At 33.8% G+C, this 21,191-nt stretch overlaps 2 protein-coding genes across 2 annotated transcripts; one reads left to right on the top strand and one right to left on the bottom strand.

Moving 5' to 3' along the window:
* The first annotated feature begins 2,768 nt into the window (after window positions 1-2,768).
* On the top strand, window positions 2,769-4,637 carry LOC128864578 (antigen 5 like allergen Cul n 1-like). The gene is made up of 3 exons (XM_054104321.1): window positions 2,769-3,313; window positions 3,484-3,890; window positions 3,955-4,637. Exons 1-3 carry the CDS (start codon window positions 3,155-3,157, stop codon window positions 4,121-4,123), a joined length of 735 nt encoding a protein of 244 aa, XP_053960296.1. The 5' UTR covers window positions 2,769-3,154; the 3' UTR covers window positions 4,124-4,637.
* Window positions 4,405-19,258, bottom strand: LOC128864576 (uncharacterized). Its single transcript, XM_054104318.1, has 6 exons — window positions 19,008-19,258; window positions 16,731-16,897; window positions 15,543-15,679; window positions 14,964-15,140; window positions 4,572-4,734; window positions 4,405-4,492 (listed from the first exon to the last, which is right to left on the bottom strand). Exons 1-5 carry the CDS (start codon window positions 19,155-19,157, stop codon window positions 4,622-4,624), a joined length of 744 nt encoding a protein of 247 aa, XP_053960293.1. The 5' UTR covers window positions 19,158-19,258; the 3' UTR covers window positions 4,405-4,492; window positions 4,572-4,621.
* Between the last annotated feature and the right edge of the window lie 1,933 nt (window positions 19,259-21,191).

The following is a 21,191-nucleotide window of genomic DNA, read 5'->3' as shown; positions in this document are numbered from 1 at the left end:
TCTACAATAAATTGAACATTTTATTTTAAATGGAACATCGCGACTTCTATTCCTCAAGTGATGATCATAATGTTCATGGGCGTGGTGTCTGCTACTCATATTTTATTAAAACAAAATGTTGGAAATAAGCGATTGTGAGCTCGCAAAAAGGCAAAAGATACTAAAAGGCGCGCATGTCCAAGCAAGCACGCCGTTGTTTTCAAACTGTTTTCTACTTTGCGCGTCACTGCAATTCAGCTTTGCTGCTTATCAGCTGATACAAACTTTGTGATAAAGGTATATAAATAAAATAATAAAGGCATATAATGACTTTTAACCTTCATACGTCCACATTTTTATTAGTATCGTTAGGATAAATTTATTTGTAATGCCCAGAAGAAGAACCTTGGTTGCTTTGATTACAAGCCAACAACGAGAAAATTATTTGGAGCGTGCAAGGCAAGAAGTATTGTAAAATTGACAATTGACAAATAACCATTACCAATAAAAAAATAATTGGATTTACATTATATAAATATAATTGGCGCGTACACCCGTTTTAGGTGTTTGTGACCGAGCTCGTCTTCCTATTTGTGGTGTACGTCTTGATGTTGTTCCACAAATGGAGGGGCCTACAGTTTCAAGCCGACTCCGAACGGCAGATATTTTTTATGAGGAGCTTTTTCATGGAAGAAATACACTCGGAGGTTTGCCATTACCTGCCGAGGGATTGGATTTACATGAAATCCTAATTAAGTCCGTCTAGTTGATTCCAAATTTGATAAATATAAGATTTCTGGCCTAATACAAATTTTGTTTGCACGATTGCAGTGGAAGACGAAATTTTTGCAAAATAGTTTGTGTATTAAAAGATATTACATGTATGTAATTTATGATTAATGTATAATTACACTGTGCGACAGTGATTTTATACTTTTAAGGAGACCTAGTACAACTTGTAGGTATAGTAAAACTAAGAAAAATGGTATAGGAGAAATTTCCAATACACCCCCAAAATCTCGTTTTATGGCCATAAAACCGTTTTTCAGTAGGTTGATGTGAAGAATCACTCCTAACTTCGCCAATTTCCATCCGATTTCCAATTTGTTTTTTTAGTTCGAAAGAACAAAAACAAGTTTTTTTGACAGTGTGTTGACAATTTTTCTGAAATGACAACTGACGAGACTGTGGACGGAAATTTGGAATTTTTTTTATTTTTTCTCTATTTTTTCAACTTTGACATAATTTTTACGATATCATCCGATATTGAGGATTTTTTTTAGTACACTACTGTTATAATAAATTTAATTTTGCGTCGAATTTTGCGTAATTGAATTAAAATTAAAAGAGTTGTGTGAGTTTTAAGATTTTATTTTTTTTTTTACTAATTTGGTATGGAGGTATAACTTACGCTAAATGGGAATAAGGACGTGTTTTGATGCGTTATTATAGATACGTAATATTTATTGGAGTATATATGTATACATAAGAGTACACTGTACTGCATACAACAGAACTGGTTAGAACTTACGAAAATATCTGACATATTATAGCACATTTTTTTCAATAGAAATATGGAAAAGCTCCCAAGTGTACCAAAGTTCACACTGTACATTGATTAACAAAATAAGTTTGTTTAACCTTATTAAAACGTCAAAGTTGTATTGTTTGTTTCATTGAAATTCAAGAGATATAAATCAAAACGTTGCCAGAAAAGTCGAATTTCTCAATATTCTCCGATGATGTGGCATCATCAGCCTTATCATACACCAGATGATTGTTATTTTTATAAAACGGACGTAAACGGTCATCATTATAAAGCTCGAAAGCATATAAAGTATGCTGATGTTGCAACTGTTAAGAACCCCGTAGTCTTGGACGATATGATTGACTCAACTGCAGGAACTGAACTAAGTTCAACTCATTGCTGATGATCAAACTGATAACAATAAACCTGATGATGAAGAGTACTTTCCGTCTGGTTCTAAGTCTTCAGAGCGACACATTGTATCAAATTCAGATTTTCAGGACCTTTCTCGTGATTTACTTCTATCGAGAAGACAATCTGAAACGCTCGCTTCTCGATTTAAACAATGGAATTTAGTTGATGACGACTTCAGATGAATGATGATGATCGAATTTCCTTACAGAGAAGTATTCAAAACTGATGAAGAGAATGACAAATGTACCGTACCATACTAAACTCCAAAGGGCCGTTTCTAATGCATTTTTAAGTTTGGAACCAGTTCCGTTGTGTACTGCACCGTACCACACAACTCTATTAATTTTAATTCAATTACAGTCAAATATAGCTCATTCGACGCAAAATTAAATTTACTATAACAGTAGTGTACTAAAAAAAATCCTCAATATCGGATAATATCGTAAAAATTATGTCAAAGTTGAAAAAATAGAGAAAAAATAAAAAAACTCCAAATACTTCCGTCTACAGTCTCGTCAGTTGTAATTTCAGAAAAATTATCAACACACTGTCAAAAATGCTTGTTTTTGTTCTTTCGAACTAATAAAACAAATTCGAAATCGGATGGAAATTGGCGAAGTTAGGAGTGATTCTTCACATCAACCTACTGAAAAACGGTTTTATGGCCATAAAATGAGATTTTGGGGGTGTATTGGAAATGTCTCCTATACCATTTTGTTTAGTTTTTCTATAGCCATAAGTTGTGCTAGGTCTCCATAAAAGTATATTTAATTTTTTTTTTGTCACACAGTGTTATTTATATTTTTGTTTTATGAGTATTTCAGTGAAAAACTGAGCAGCTCTATAACCAAATTACTTATACGGTATCGACTAGAAATGGAACCAGAAGTTGCTTTCTTTGTCATTTTAGTAGTAAATTGCCGTCAATATCGAAATTATCAAGGAAAATATTTATAAAAAAAAGCCACTATTTATATTTACTTACGCACCTATGCAAACAAACGCCTAGCATCAGAAAAGTATCAGCTGAGCATTTGCAAGTGGTGCGCAATACTGCCGCTTCTATTAAGTGCCCCAAAGAAGCCCCCACTTATCTTTCTATTTTACTGTACTCCTCTTTACAAAAAATACATAGATTGACATACCAAACGAATCTGCCTATGAAATACCTTTACTTCAAAAAATTTAAATAAATCGAACTGGTTGAGCCGTAAATATTCCTTTTTCTCTGCAATGCAGCTACATTTTGCGATGAGCTTTCGGTTTAAGTTAGTAATCTTTTATTTCGGCTTGTTTGATTGTTGTTGGAGCATAGCGGCTTATAATTATTTTTGCAGCAGTGATAATTGGTGTTCGAAAGGAAACCACTTAATGTGTGATACATCTGCAATTGTGAGTACAGGCATACATACATACGTAAATCTTATGCTGTGGGCAGCAGATATTGCAATGAAAATGCAGAAAGCTCTCTTGCACATGCCAAATGCCCACGAATTTGTACTAATGCGATTATATGTACATATTTTAATAGTTAAATGTTTACATTAAAATCCAATATTCAGAAAGAGCAGGGTACGTTCAAACGCCACATGCCATTGACTTTCAAAGTGCGGCGTCTCTTTTTGGAGCACCACAATAAGATACGTGACAAAACGGCTGGCAGTAGCAAGGCGACGCGGATGCGCAATCTTATCTGGGACAATGAGCTGGCGTACTTGGCTCGTATACATACAGGCCTATGCCCCAACAATCCCAGCGAATGCCACAGAACTGCGCGTTTTGAAAAAGTGGGTCTGAACACTGCATTGCAAAACGGCTCAGACTACATACAAATCGATCATCTTATATCCAATTCCTTCAAGGAATGGGAGCTTGATAGTTCCACTGCGCACAAAGTGCTCACGCACGACCAGGCGTCTCGTGTAGGCTGTGCCATCGGCCACTGTGTCGACTGCGCTGATAAAAAGGAGTAAGTAAATGTTTCCTATTCGTATGGGTATTCGTTAACTAAACGCGCGAATGGCTTGTTGTAGCCATTGCTATTTCACATCTTGCTTTTATGACATGGACCATAAGGAAGGCGAGACTACTCAAGAAACGGGCGATAAAGCTGCCTCCAAATGCAACGTATGGGATTCGGTTACGGACGAAAAGTATGCAAATCTTTGCCATAACACAGGCAAAAACTTTCAAAAGAACTAACGAAATCTTTAAAGCAAAACACACGAAATTAAGTCATTGCGTTTATTATACATCTGCAGTTTTATTGGACGCCATTATCCAAAATGAACTTATCTTAACTATCTTTTACTTAAACCATGCATTTGAATACGTTTATTGCTTAATATCTTATTTAGGTATAGTCATTAGTGTTTTCTTACAACAACAATTGATGTTCATTATATTCATAGACGTATAAGCCAGCAAATACATCGCCGTAATAAATTTTAATTAAATGCTAACTTTCAAGTGAGGTGTAAATAATAACACTTTTTTACTTGTTTAAATTAAAAAAAGGGTATTCCACATTATCTAGCTTCAAGAATCCTCGGTGTTATTCTTCCATACGTTCTAAAAATATAATAAATGTTCTCTCCTTTAAACATCTGGCTGATTAGTGACAAACATTTCAAATGGTGAGCTCAATTACATGGGGCACTCCTTATCAAATTAATTCTTCGCTTCTCTCCCTCGTTTCCTTCACAGATAACTCGGTCGTGACACGCAACAGAGCAAGCTAATATTATTGTGGGTATAATTCCGTTCTTGTTTGAAAGGCCGCAATACATCGGAGTCCATGGCTGCATTGCGTTCTGTGAATATAAATCAAGTAAATAAAGGATAAATCTACTCTCTTAGATTTTTCCATCAATGAAACCAAAACAAAGTAATGTACTCATGCTGGAAGTTATTATGCGACACCATTTAGTCAAGTTAAACTCTCCTGAACATAATATTTTTATAATGTTTTCATTAGATTTGTTCCCCTATTCTAAGGAAGTTCTTAAAAATTATGCTATTGGTTTATAATATGCACCACAAATTGATTCAGCTGATACCGAATTCAATGTCCATTGTCGACGAGTGCATTTGTGCCAAATGAAAAATTTCTTCTTGAAGAGTGACCGGCAAAATTCCTTGACAAAATAGAAATGCTGCTAAATAGGCGTATCCTCTTCGCAATTTGTTAGTTTTGTGAAAAATTTAGTTGTTGTACGTACGTTGTTTTTACAAAATGAGTTCCTCGCATGAAAAACGATTTGAAGCAGTGTTCCCATCCGCACACCCTAAAGGCCCAAAAATGTCACGTGCATCTGCAGCAAAACATTTGAAAGAGTGGAAGACGTGCATAAATAAATGGGTGGAAGGGTAAACTGAAGTTGAAAACGTTGAGGACTTACCCGGACGAGGCAAAAAACAAAATACCTCTCCAAAGCAAGATCAGAAGATCATAGATTTGTTTGTCGCAAAGCAAAACTTATCGTTGTATGAAGCTGAACGAGTTTTAAGGAAAAGTTGTGTTAATACAGGGTGGCTGATGAAAGCCGCTACCAAAAAAAAATTGAATAACTTTTTTTCTTTTTAAGTTATCTGTCCCATTTTTGTTTTAATTTGCAGATTGATCTTTAAAATTTATTAAAATGGATAACTGGGACACGCAAACAAGAATTTGGATAGTCCGCCGCTATCACGCACTGGAGTCCGTAGTTTTGGTACAGAGAGAGTACAGGCGGATGTTTGGCGGCGATCCCCCGAGCAGATGGACCATAATGAGACTGGTGAATAATTTTGCTCAGCAAGGAACAGTCGCAAGAAGGCCTTATCATCGAAACCCACCAGTTCGGACGGAGGAAACGATCGCTGCTGTAGATGCAGCTATACAAAGCAATCCAAGGGTTTCAACAAGAAGCTTATCTGCTCAACTTGGTGTCAGCCGACAGTCTTTGCAAACAATAATGCACAAAGATTTAGACTTATTTCCCTACAAAATTCAAATGGTTAACAAACTGAATGCAGCAGACTTGCCGATTCGCTTGGAATTTTGCCAGAAGATCCTGCAAATGGTGGAAGAAGACCAAAACATGTTAAACTGCCTTTTCATGTCTGATGAGGCCCATTTCGATTTAAACGGCAATGTGAACAAACAAAATTGTCGAATATGGAGTACTTCTAACCCACAGATACTCCACGAGACGGAATTGCATCCTCTTCGCGTGACAGTGTGGTGTGCGGTTTCTTTACGCTGTATTGTCGGGCCTTATTTTTTTGAAGAAAATGATCACACCGTTACGGTTACTGGAGACCGTTATTTGAAAATGATGAAAGAATTTTTCTATCCAGAACTACGCCGAAAGAAAATTCCTTTCAACTCTGTGTGGTTTCAACAAGATGGGGCAACGTCTCACATAGCCCAGACTGTTATGACAGAGTTGCGACGAAAATTTCCCAATAAACTGATTTCAAGAAACTCCGAATTTCGTTGGCCCCCCAGGTCGCCTGACCTTACTGCACCTGACTTTTTCTTGTGAGGCTTATGTAAACAAGAAGTTTATAAAACAAAGCCAACAAATTTGGATGAACTAAAACAATCCATTCGGGCAACAATTGCGGCTATTCCTGTCGCAACTCTCAAAGCAGCAATGAACAACTTTTTACTAAGATGCCGCACTTGTGTCAACGAGCATGGGGGGCATTTAAATTCAATTATTTTTAAAACTAGTTAAGCTACATTTAATAAAATTTAATGACCTTCAACTTGAAAAAAAAAAAATAAATGAATTCCATACACTAAAAAAAAGGTTATTTGAGTTTCTTAATGTAGCAAAATTCATCAGCCACCCTGTATATCCAAAAACCTAATTCGAGGACGTTTACGTGTAGAAGACCTAAAAAAATCTGCAGATTGTATGTATTATTTGAAGTATTTTTAGCTGCAGCTGCGAAGATGTTTGGAAGAACAAGCCAACCTTGGATTTTATAAGAAGGCAACGGCCCAAGCATCGAAGCTGAAGGTGTGTAGAGTGGAAACAGCAAAATGGGATTGAAATGTTTGATTGGCCACAGTCGCCTGATGCCAAACATATTGAAAATATTTGGGCAATAGTTTGCCCGAATTGCTCAAATAGTTTCCTAGTTATGGTGGTCACGCTTCTATAAGACAGACTGTAGAATTGTGGGCACGTCCATTTAACATCATAAACTGGAGGACAATTCGATCAAACACTTAACGGATGTGCGCGAAAAATGAGCTCTAGATTTTGTTGGCACATTTTCGAACATCCCGGGCGTATGAGCAACGAGTACCCGCACACCTCTTGGATGTTCATTAATCGAAAATTTTCGAGCATGAACTCGACTTTATCGAGTTTTTTGAGTAATTCCTGCCAACATATAATAGTAAGATAGAACCCTTCTCTCAAGGACCATGATTTTTTTAAGTTTACCGGCACTACAAGGTCTTTTCAATTTCAAATTTTTACGAGATATTGATTTTGAATTTATGTAAGAATAGAAAAATACACTCCACTGCTCGGGTATCTTGAACTCCAATGTAAAGAAATCTCTATACATACATAACACTAGTTTACACCAAAAATGGTCCTCGACCAAAAAGAGTTTTTGACGTGATACCGTCTTATAATTCGATTTAGCCGGCTGCACGCACGAAAAAATGTGTCGTTATCTTGCTCATTTGTCGTTACCTTGCTCATTTGCCGTTACCTTGCTCATTGTCGTTACCTTGAATGAACTGCAAGCGAAAGCGCGGAACGAACGACAGAGCAAACAAAGCAAAAGAACGGCAACGTTCGACATCTTGCTCTCTCCTACTTAAGTGAGCGTATATATGTATGTATATGCGCATATGTACATATATAAATTTACGTATTTGTATTTGCATATGCCTTCTTATTGATTATTATTAATTTGATTTACTTGAAGAATTTAAAATAAAACCAAGTTTGTTAATAATACCTGTTGTTTTAATGTTATTATTATTAATTTTTTTATTATATATGAAGGAAAAAATGTATGGTAATATTTACCATATACCTTATAAGATATATTGTACCTATACTAATATATGTATATAAACATGCATATACATTTACAATTTCGCGCAATTTTCAAAAAGAACAAATCTATATGTAAAGATGCATACAAGTCATATGGACATATCAAATATATATGGACATATCGAATCTATTCCGTACGCAAGCAAATGTAAGCTAATGTGCTTGAACTGCAAGCGAGAGCGCGGAACGAACGACAAAGAGCACAATCGGCCCCCGCGTTCGGCAAAGGTCGACATCTGGCTCTGTCCTACTTGAGTGAGCATATATATGTATGTATATGCGCATTTGTATATAAATTCACATACCTGTATTTGCATATGCCTTCTTCCTGTGTGCATGGTAATGAACCATTTCTCTGTTGAGAATAGGACGATGATAGAAAAAGTAGGAAATGAAAGGGAGTGTTTCGAGTGTAAAGAGTCTTGAAAAAGGCAAATCGATGATGGTGCCTCTTAGTGTTGTTGACTTATTAACGTCTAATGCACAATCGAAATTGAAGATATCATTCATGAATTTGATAAATTTTTCACGTTTGTGTAAATGTAACTTGACCTATTCCATTGCAATTCCATTTACTCTCTATTACCTCCATATCCATACAAAATATCTATCAAACAAATAATTTTAAAATTTTGTTTTGAAAATTGCAACCATTCCATCAATATTTTCTTATGACGTTGTCACGTTAAACTATCGTCAGTAAACCGACTTTACAGACAACCTCTTTTTTTTAAACTAATTTGAGGTCGCTGAAACCACAAATGAATTTTATTTCTTTTTTCAAAGAACGGTTTCCGAGATATTCCCAAAAAATCTGTTTTTTGGGCAATAGTGCAGTTATTACCTACAATCTCGAAAACAGTACGCGCCATTTCTTTGAAGTGCATAAATTTCGAAAGGCACACATATAACCTACTGGCAGTATATGATTCGTGTCAATGGAAGTCGTAGTTTTCGCAAAACAGCTGTTGAAAGTAAAAAAAGGCATTTTTGACGTTTTTTACTAAATTATCAAAGTTTATTAACTTTCTTCTGGAACAAACAATTTTTTTATATCGACATAAGATAGGTTTTCTGAAAGACAATTTTGTCACCTACATTTTAAGCCTAAGTTTGTCAGAATCGACGAAAAATTGTAGAAGCTATGACCCATAAAGTCAACACGTGTGATTTTGCAGCTTTTGACTTGGCTATGTTTGAGGTCGAAAATACGTTTTTACTCTCAAATTTCTTCTTTTATGTTGCACGGAATCTTCACGAAGTTGCATCCAGCAGTAGTCGCTCATCATTCCTTGATCCCAAAAGCCCTCATAACGCTTTTCAATCGTAGCAATATCTTGATGAAATCGCTCGCCTTGTTCATCACTTTCAGCCCCCAAATTCGGAGGAAAAAAATCCAAATGACTGTGAAGTAGGTGCATTTTTAACGACATGCGAGCACCTGTTAACAAAAAGAAAGTTAATTGTAAATTTTCCAAAAATTTTTCAATCAATTTATATGATAAATATATTTTGGAGTATGTACATTTTAAAATACTAACCAATAGTTTTAAAGTATTTCATCATTGTATGAATCAATTGACGGTCGTTGTTGCTCCTGTTGTTTCCCAAGAATCCATGAACAACTTTTTGGAAAGCTTTCCAAGCTTTAGCTTCGGAACTGTCAAGGCATTGTTGAAATTCTGTGTCCGTAAACAATTTCTTTATCTGTGGACCGACGAATATACCCGCTTTGATTTTCTCTGTTGACAATCTTGGGAACTTGGTTTTCAAGTATTTAACGGCTGTGTTTTCCGGGTTTTTTGCCAAAGCTTTCACAAAATTCTTTATTAGCCCTCTGTCGTCGTGCACAAATTTATACTTGCAGAAATATGGCGCCACCGAAAAATATACACAGACGTACAATGGTAATACCTAGCTTGGCTTAGCTGGAATTGGTACAATGGGCAAATAAGCCTATTCTGCGACACATATAGGTATATATATATATATATATATATATATATATATATATTTATATATGATTTACTTTTGTTCGAAACCGTATTGTATACATCAAAAGGATATTGTCATATAGTTACATAGTTACATTTAAGGTTAGTCTAAGGTAATGTTAATAACAAAAGAAACAACAACTGTTAAATATTAAAAATAAAGAGAATAACTGTAATAAGTAAATAGAAAGTAAGAGCATAGTTATAAGTTATTAATGTAACTGGATTGAAATAAAGTTTAGTTCTTGAAGTGACATTGAAGAGGCTTGTCTAACTTGGATACATAACTGGCGACGAGGATAAAGTTTTAAAACCTGCAAAGCTTGACAAGAGTCATTTGTGTTGAAATTTTAAAATTAAGCGAACATATTTTTAAATGTGAATCAAGATGGCGTGTTATTGTTAAAAAAAAAAAATAAAAATAAACTTGGAAGAGATGAAAAAAAATACAATACAAATAAAAGACATTGAGAAAAAATAATAATAGTAATAAGAAATTATATGAACTGAATACAAATATTATCAAAATTTAAATGTGGCAATACATTTCAGTTTTCACCAGATTAAAAGTGAAAGCAAATTAGAAATTAACTATTTATACCAAAATTATAAAAAAGGAAAATATAATTAGAAAATCATAAAAATAAACGTCAACGTTTTGACCTTTATGGAGGACAGAGAAAACAAAATTTCTCATAAAGCGGAATTTATTTTGGAAACCGCAATATTTGTACAGTTCTAGATATCTCCTAGTTAAAATTTTGAGCAATTAAATAAATCAACAGTAACTTCAAAGAGAGTGGAAAAATAAAGCGTTATTAAAAACAATTACTCTTGTAGGGACAAATTGAAAAAGAAATAGAATCAGTCAAAAACACTGCAGCTTCAAAAATAGGAAACTCTAGCGTAAATTTTCCGATTTCCGGCGAACACAATTACCCTATATAGTAATAAAAAATCCTATAAAAAAATTGAAATTTATAATCGATACGGGAGCGGAGTTTAGTTTGATAAACCCTAATATTTGTCATCCTAGATGGAAGACAGAGATTAACATAGTAGCAAAAGCTTTGGGAACAGAGACTTTGATAAAAAAGCTTTGCAGGTTTCCAATATTTAGTGAATTTAAGTTAACTGACTACTTTTGCCAATTTTTAGAATGCAAATTCAATGATAAATTTGATGGCATAATAGGAAATAATATTTTAAGAGATTTGAATTCTGTTATTGACTTACCTAATAGACAGTTCATTACAAAAAATGCGGTTATAACTATATTTAATTCTAAAGAAGAAGAAATGTATAAAGAAATATCTTATAAAGAGAATTTTATAGAAATGTTTAATTATGAAATTGGAAAACACAACATAACTACTTTAATTAAAACTGATCACCTACACTTATACGAAAAAGAAATTGTTAAATAAGTATAAAAATGTATTTTACGATAAAAATGATAATTTGACTTTTACAAATGAAATTAAACACAAAATAAAAACGAAACATGACATACCTGTTTATTCTCGTCTATACAGATATCCGGAAGTACATAAAGAAGAAGTTAATACGCAAATTGCAGACATGCTTAAACAAGGTATAATTAGAAATTCAAGTAGTCCATACAATAGCCCAATATGGGTTGTTCCCAAAAAATTAGACGCTAATAATAGACAAACGTGGCGCATTGTAATTCGATACCGGAAGTTGAATGATATTACCATTGAGGATAGGTTTCCAATTCCAAATATGGAAGACATATTTGACAAATTAGGAAGAAGCAACTATTTTTCAACCCTAGATTTGGCCAAAGGTTTTCATCAAGTTGAGATGCACCCCGATGATATTCCGAAGACAGCATTTTCCACTGCTAATGGCCATTATGAGTTTTTACGTATGCCATTTGGCCTTCGGAATGCACCTGCTACATTTCAACGGTTGATAAATAATGTTTTGAAAGAATATATAGGATTAATTTGTCTAGTTTATTTAGACGATATACTAATTTTTTCGACAAGTATGGAAGAACATTTAGAAGCCATTGATAAAATTTTTAAACGTTTAACTGAAGCAAATTTAAAAATCCAATTAGATAAGTGCCATTTTCTTAAAAGAGAAACCAAAATCTTAGGACATGTTGTCACCCCTTCCGGAATCAAACCGAATCCGGAAAAAGTAAAAGCAATAGATAAAATAGTTTTACCAAAGACACAGAAAGAAATAAAATCATTTTTAGGATTAACGGGATTAAGATAGCATATCATTTAATAAAATATTTAAAGCAAGGCACAAAAATTAAAAGTAATGATAAAGATTTCATAGCTGCTTTCGAAAAGTTGAAAACTTTAATAAAAAATTACCCTATACTGATCCACCCAGATTTTAGTAAACCCTTCGTGTTGGTTACAGATGCAAGCAATTTTGCTTTAGGGGCAGTTTTGATGCAAGGAAATAGAGTAGTTTCTTTTCCAAGTCGTACCTTAAATGGACACGAGAAAAATTATACAATAGTACAATTGAAAAAGAACTACTCGCAATAGTGTGGGCCACAAAATATTTCCGTCCATATCTTTTTGGTCGAAGATTCTTAATCAAAACAGATCACCTTCCATTAGTTTGGCTAAACAATATAAAGGAGCCTAATTCCAAACTGCAGAGGTGGAAGATAAAGCTAAATGAATTTGACTTTGATATTGCTTATATAAAAGGCAAAGAAATTGATATCGCAGATGGCCTAAGCAGGCTGAACATTGAAACTTCAGAAGAAGAAATAGAAATAAATCTGAATGAAATATTTGAAGAAGAATTATACACTGTACATAGCGCCGAAAGCGATGATACGGATTATATCAAAATAACTGAACAGTCTTTTAACATTTTTAAAACGCAAATAATGATCTATCCATCTAATAAAAATTCATGCAAAACTGAAATAGTATTTAAAAATAAAATTCGGCATACTATGAAACTTAAAGATAAAAATAGTATTTTAAACTTTATGAGGGAAAAACTTCCAGATAAAGGATTAGCAGTTATTTATTGTCCACATATTGAATTATTTAAAGAGTTCCAACATAATTATATTGTATAAATTTTTTTGCAAAAAACAAAAACCTAAAGATACTTAAGTCTAACTTACTTCTAGAAGATTTGACTGATAGACAAAAACTTTTGCGAGTAATACAAGAAGAACATTTGAAGAACAATCACAGAGGTATAGGGGAGGTTTTTTTAGAACTAAAAAAGTATTATTACTTTCCCAAATTTCAGAAGGAAATTCAAAAATATGTTAATAATTGCGAAATTTGTAGTTTAGCTAAATATGACAGAGTTCCAAAAAAAACACAGTTTAAATTTAACTTTTACTCCAGAAACACATTGTGAAGTCGTCCATGTTGATATATGGTTTCCCCAACGTGGAGTAATGTATTTAACAAGCATTGATAGACTTACAAAATATGCCACGGCTTCTTATTTAGAGGACAGGACCTGGATTTCTTTAATTAAAGCATTAAAAGAAAGAATACAATATTTAGGAAAGCCAAAACAACTGATAATAGATAACAAGCTCGATACAATTGCAGTCCGAGAGTTTTTGAAAGAGCAAACAATTTATATTCATACTACAACTGTCTACTTGAAGACAGGTAATGCAGATGTAGAAAGACTTCATGGCACTCTTAATGAGCACATTAGATTATTTCATGCTGATCCGGAAAACAAAGATAATATTTCCGAACAGGTTTTTAAAGCAATAGTGTCTATAATAATACAATCCATTCAGCTACCAAAAATCGTCCTATTGATGTTATTAATAACTTAATTTCTAAAGAAGAGCTATCAAAACTTTCAAAACTAATGCATACCGAAAAGAGTAGAGATGTTAAACAAAAAATCGAAAAAAGTATCAACTGAAGATTTTGCTAATGAAATTGTTAAGAACTATCGTGTAAGTAAATCTAAGCCAAAGTACAAAAAAGTTGCAAACTATGTTCAAGAAGGAAACTATTTAATATCCAAAGATGAGAATAATAAAAAAAATATACAAAACACAAGTGAAAAGAAAGCACCTATATTCTCATTAAAAATATGTATTTTTTTTTATTAGGCAGGGACTGCCTAATCTGGTGGTGGAGGTGTCATATAGTTACATAGTTACATTTAAGGTTAGTCTAAGGTAATGTTAATAACAAAAGAAACAACAACTGTTAAATATTAAAAATAAAGAGAATAACTGTAATAAGTAAATAGAAAGTAAGAGCATAGTTATAAGTTATTAATGTAACTGTAATAAGTAAATAGAAAGTAAGAGCATAGTTATAAGTTATTAATGTAACTGGATTGAAATAAAGTTTAGTTCTTGAAGTGACATTGAAGAGGTTTGTCTAACTTGGATACATAACTATATACGACAGACGATGAAATTGTCTTCATTCACATAATACGTTATAACTTCTACAATTTTTCGTCGATTCAGACAAACTTAGGCTTAAAATGTAGGTGACAAAATTGTCTTTCAGAAAACCTATCTTATGTCGATATAAAAAACTTTTTTGTTCAAAAAAAAAGTTAAAAACTTTGATAATTTAGTAAAAAACGTCAAAAATGCCTTTTTTTTACTTTCAACAGGTGTTTTGCGAAAACTACGACTTCCATTGACACGAATTATATATTGCCATGTAGGTTATATGTGAGCCTTTCGAAATTTATGCACTTCAAAGAAATGGCGCGTACTGTTTTCGAGATTGCAGGTAATAACTGCACTATTGCCCAAAAAACAGGTTTTTTGGGAATATCTCGGAAACCGTTCTTTGAAAAAAAAATAAAATTCATTTTTGGTTTTAGCGACCTCGAATTAGTCTAAAAAACTTTTTTGGTCGAGGACCATTTTTGAAAGTGAAAATTCGTAAACTAGTGTAATCAATATAGTATATGCATATATATGCACTTCATCTGCACATACTCGTAAATACTCACCAAGGTAGGATTCGTTCTGTGGCATATATTCTTGCAGTTCTGTGAGTAGCATCCCGATTTCGTGAGAGTCTTTTGCTATACTGCACAGTTCTTCCTGATTGAAATCGGGTGTTATTTGTTTACACAGCAAAATTTGACTCATAACGTTTCCTAGATTTGATGGTCCAGCACGATTTTCTGCAAAACCAATTTTCCTCAATAAATTCTATAACTCGTAATTTAGGGGCACACTTTTTCAGTAAAAATACTTTTTATTCACGTATGCACAAATGTGCAGCTAATTATTCCACATGGCTTGTAGTAGATGTTTAATTGCGTCTGAAATGGTTTTACTGGTACGTAAAAATTAAATTAAATTTTCATAGAATCGCAGCAAATCGCACACATTTAAACTCTTGTGCTCAATAATATGAAATGAGAATTAATTGTATTTAAAAAAATGTTACCAGCTCCGATCATAAATGAGCAAAAGTGCACATAAGTTATAGCTTGCTAATTGATGAATTTTTCTTCTGCTTTAGCATAAAGGCTTAACAAAAAATAATATAATATAGATATACGATATACGAGTACGATTACCGTAATAGCCAGACATATCCATGGGCACCACTTGAACCAGCCGATAACTCTTTAGCAGTTCACGTAAAAATAGCTGTACTAAGTAGAACAATAAAACTAAGTGTGGGTTTTCAGCCAACATACCGTCCTCCATTGCACTAAAGAGAAAGTAGAAAACTATAGCAATTAATAATTTTTATAACACCGAGCGGAAAAAAAAAACTTTTTTACGCAGCAAAAATTTCATATTTCACTTGAAACTATAGATATTATTTATTTGTAGTAATGTTACACACTCACTTTTTTATTTTCTGATCACCTTAATTTTTTAAAGGGCTTTATAGTTGCAAAGAGGAGGTATCCATTGCGTATACTTGATTTTGCAAAGGAAAGTTGATGTATTTTTTTACGCTTCATTAAAAGAAGAAGAAGACCGAGGTTGAAGTCGTTTGCTATTCACATTAACATTATAGAGTAAGTGTAAGTATTTACTGAAAATTTACGCCTTAAAAAATTCAATTAATGAGAAATTGAAAACTGGTATGCTGCATTAATTTATAAAATCTATAGTTTCACATGCATATGCAATTTTCCCTGGATAACTTTTACTGTCGCACATTTTAATAAGTATTGTAATAATTTGCTATTTTCTTAACTTTCAAAATTTTCATATTCTCAATATGTGTAGTATTTACTTGAACGGCATTATGAGCTTTTTTAATGATCGGCTGTCGTAGCCGAATGGTTTGTGCGTGACTACCATTCGGTAGGGAACGTGGTCGAAATCCACTGTGGCCATAAAACACCAAATGATAGAAAACATTTTTTCTAATGTATTTCTGCCATGAAGAATCATCTGCAATTCAGAGGTAGCAAAAAATTGAGAATCCCTGCATTTTGGCGAACAACATTAAGACGTCCACCACAAATATATAACTGACACGCAACAAGCACTTGGGCAGCTATAGCGCCAATCAAGAAGGAATTGATAGAAAAAATATACAAAAGATTAGAGTCAGTAAGCAGTGATATGGCGACAATTGTAACCACAGGACAGCTTGCTTAAAGAGTCAATGTGCATTCGTATGCATTTACCGCTAATCGGCTAACCCCAAAAACATCCATATTCTAAAAACTTATAAAAGCCTAAAATTTGTCTAAGCATGAAAATAATAAAAATAAATAAATTCTCTCGTATTACAAAATTACCTTTTCACTTGTGGTAATATTATTTGTCCTGTGTGCTTACAAGTATCAACGCAAATTCGGCGCAATTTTCGTATTTTTTCTCGCAGCTCAGGGCAATCCCTTGATTGGCCAACCAGTACTAATTTATCACGGAACAAGGCTACATGGCTGTTGATTTCAACGATAAGCTGATTAAAAAGGAAAACCAAAAGATCTTAATCGATTACACTAATTCCTTGCTATTACATTCAAAATATTATATATAAAAATCTGACCCCCTGTGAGACTTAATATGATTTATTTACTTACATACATGGTGTTAACCTTCTTAAAATTAGACTTCTTATTTAAACGGAATCTTGCTATGAACGGGATCTAATTTTATTGAGATAAACATTAATATAAATACACAAGGTGGCGCAATGCTGTACCCATTAAGGGCAATTGTTAATGCTATGTGTAGGCCCTTCTCAAAACTAGCCCAGTCTAAAGCAATGATAAAACGACTACCATCCAAAATCTTAATTTTTGTTGAATAAGAAAAACTGTTAGTAATAGCAAAAAATATAGTTTATAATTTCTCAATTTGGTGGTCTATATTTTTGTCTTTGATTTCGGTTTTATTTGGTGCCAGTATGCACTTATCTGGAATTATTGGGAGGACTGAATATAGAAAGTAATTTTTCTTTGCAGTAGACATCTTTGCCATATATTCAAGATTAGAAAATCATAGTACCTATATTTTCCAAAAGATGATGCTTTCAATAGACAAAATATGTACGTATGTATGTTGCGTATACGCACCGTGTTCAAATAGGTGCAGTTCAATGTGCGTATGGCGTCAAGGGTGACTTGAGTCTTGCAATAAATCAATTGTTAAGTTCGCTGTATGGCAAATTACGCCCTTTTATTGGAACTAAATTTCGTCGAATTTTAGCTGATTAGTTTTTGGAAAAAAAAGCAACAGCTCCTTTCTCATTTCGAAAATTCATAATGGAAAGACTTACGCCTCAACAACGTTTACAAATCGTACAATTGTTTACGTGTTTATTGCGCGCTTAGACCAACTTATGTTGTATAGCTATGAGGCCCGAAGCCATTCAAGAACGGCCATTGCGGCCATTGAAAACACCGTTTGGTGCGGTACATGGGCTGGAGGAATCATCAGCCCATATTTCTTCAAAGACAAGGCTGGCGCCAATGTAACAGCGAATGGCGAACGCTATTTGCAAACAGCCCGTGAAACAATGGATTTACTGCGTCGTCTTTTCGGTGCGCCACCAAAATCGTGTGATATCACCCCTTTGGACTTTTATTTGTGGGGTTATGTAAAGTCTAAATGTTTTGTGGATAAACCAGCTTCGATTGAGGCATTAGAAGAAAATATTACCAAAGTTATTCACGAGATACCGACCGAAGTCCTCCAGCGAGTCATTCAAAATTGGTGTTTATGAATGGCCGAATTACGGCGCAGTTGCGGCCAACTTTGAAATGGTTATTCAAAAAAAAATAATTGTTTTGAATGGTTCTACACAAAAATAATAAAGATTGCCCAATCAATTTAAATTTCCGTCGTATTATTTCAATTTAAAATCCGATATCTCTAAATTGATCTCCTTTTACATACATGTTGAGCACCCTTTACCCCTTTAGATATCGCTCAATTTGTCTTACATTCGTATTTCACACACTCGGTTATACTTTCAATATTTTATGTTATTTCTCTTTTGCTCTATGCATTTGTTCACTCTATCCTAGCAGTAACATGCCTAGTACTTATAGATACGCGTAGATGGTATCCTATTTTCGATTACTATATTTTAATAAACCGTAAGCCTAATATTGAAGCGCTTGAATTTTGTCACGCCACTTGTGTTCAGTTTCTCGCTGTGTAAACTTCGGACCTACTTTAACTCTAAATTTATAATTGAATAAAGTGAAATAATGTCCGAAAAACAATCTTTCAGCCACACAATTAATTTCGAACAACAACAGCTATTTAGCAAGACCGCTAAGCACATACATACATTTGTATGTAAATGATTTAGTGAACTTAATGAGCTGTTCAACCACAAAAAGTGGCATAGGAAAAATAAATATTAAGTAAATATGTACATAATAATAAACAATATATAATGAATTATATATGTGCATTTAGCGTCAGTTGTATTTTGTTTAAAAACTATTCATAGTATATGTAATTTAATGGACCGGTATTAGCTCCGAGCACCTCAATTCGCACGCATGGGAATTACTTTTTGTATTATTTAAATAATTCAACAAATACCGTTTATATACCTTTTTTGGCGAATGAATTGGGGATATTAAATGAGGGATATATACGGAGAGTCGATGCATTATCACGGTAGAACCACGAGCAGGCGAAATGTTGATGGGAACATTCCCTTTTTGATGCTTATCTGAGGCAAATGAAACACGGCGACTCATTTCCTCCTTGCTAGCTTCCTAGCTCTCAACAAAGGTTATTGGAGGTATATAGTAAATTCACAAATTCAACTCTTTAAAATAGACATAAGTGTAAAGCAGCTCACAACTGGCTGCTCTGACAGATTAGTTTATACTGATGACTTCGACTAAGATTTATACTGTACTAAATCTTGTAATGAATTTCTAATGTGGGCATTCGTTGTGACCCTTCTTTACTCTTTTAAAAAAACTAGAATCAACAGACATATTTATGTACAGGTGTACGTATGTATGCATGGTAAATATGCTCATAAACATACCCCATATGAAACTCTTCCCATACGACAAACCAATAATTTTACAATTCAATCTCGTAGAAAGTGTCAGTTATCTTAACAGCATGGGGATAGTGTTTGATTCGGCAGATAAAAGTTCAGTTCGTTCGAACCGCCAGTAGGAAGTAGCATAAGTTTTTAATATTTCCTAACGTTGTGCAAGCGTAGGGCGATTCATTTCGGTTCGCGGAGATATGATATTGACTTTCCTAGATCTCCTGTCAAGAGCTGTCATGTTCAATATAACATTTGATTAAAACAAAAATCACTATATGGATCACCCTGTACTTAGTTGTAAGCCATGGTGGTAAGGTTAAATTTCAATTCATTTGGGTAGGATTCCCCTATGGGGTACATAACTACTTTTGTATGCTCATATGTATGTATGCTTGTATGTACTGTACGTAGGCATTTAAAAAGTTCACGAAAATATGAATGCACAGCCAAAGAAAGTGCATTAAAAGGTTTGTTTATAAAATTGTTTGTGTGGTAGTGTGAGTGTATACATCATCCTAAATTCCCCATCAATATGAATAGCCTGCATAAGTATGTAAATAAGCCACAATGCTGCGAAGAAAATGAACTGCATAGAAATAGCACCAAAAGCAACAGTTATTGCTCCATAACACATGGGCTGAAAACTTCCGGGCCTGACAAAAACACACTTTTTTTTGTTCAAAATTAGCTTTATTCACCAACGTAATTTCCATCAAGAATAACGCAATCATTCCAGTGCCGCTCTAGCATTACACAATACCACTTTTGTAGATTGACTTATCTTTTGCCTCCAAATAGGCCTCAGTTTCAGCGATGACACTTCATCCGAGCGAAATTTCTCACCAGCGAACATTTTTTTAGGTCTGCGAATAGCCAGTTGTCGCAGGGAGTCAGATCTGGATGGGGAGCATTCCGAAGTTGAATTCATGTAGTTTTGCCATTGTTTTGAATGACTTGTGACACGGTGCGTTGTCTTTATGAAACAAAACAGTGAGTGAGAAACAAAACATAGTCAAATGCTCATAATATACAATATAAAGCCAACACGTTCCTTTCATTACTTTACGATGCCAGCTAAAAGTACGTTCGCATATGCATTTATTACCAATAAATCCACAAAATTAATCTACCCGTTCCATCTGGCAGATTACCTGCAAAATTGACAATCAGCTGTCAATACTGTTGTGAAAGGTTTTTCTTCATAGAAACTATTTTGGTGGAATATTTCGGTGTTTTTGGTTTGTTTAATTATTATTTACGATATGAAGAAAAAGCGAGGAAAAGAAATAGCTAACTCAATTGCACAATTGGCAGCTAGCAATAAACAGTTGCAGGGAATCCGTAAACGAAATTCAATATCGCATTTTATAATAAGTAATAAGAGGAGAAAGCGTTTATGGACACACGTTTTTTTCTGTTATATGAGTGCATAGTTAATAATACCTTACAAACATTTTATTAGAACTATGTCTGCAAACCTGTTTTCTTTGCGGGCATCCATTTTATTTAGTTTTTACTTTGACGTTTTCCTTTACACGCATAAAAATAATGATCTATTACACAGAAAAACATTGTATGTCAAAAAGTATGGTTATTATCTAGGATTATTTTATAACCCAGATTTTGGGAGAGCAATTTTGTATGGGAAATCTCGCTTTTTAATTACGGATTGGGAGTTAAGTACGAAAAAATACGAACGGTATTTTTCCCCAGCAAGAAGCAC

This window comes from Anastrepha ludens, chromosome 5, assembly GCF_028408465.1.
Source record: "Anastrepha ludens isolate Willacy chromosome 5, idAnaLude1.1, whole genome shotgun sequence".
Classification (NCBI taxonomy): Eukaryota; Metazoa; Arthropoda; class Insecta; order Diptera; family Tephritidae; genus Anastrepha; species Anastrepha ludens.
Note: the sequence above shows the minus strand (reverse complement) of the source record. Positions and strands in the feature narration are given on the sequence as shown.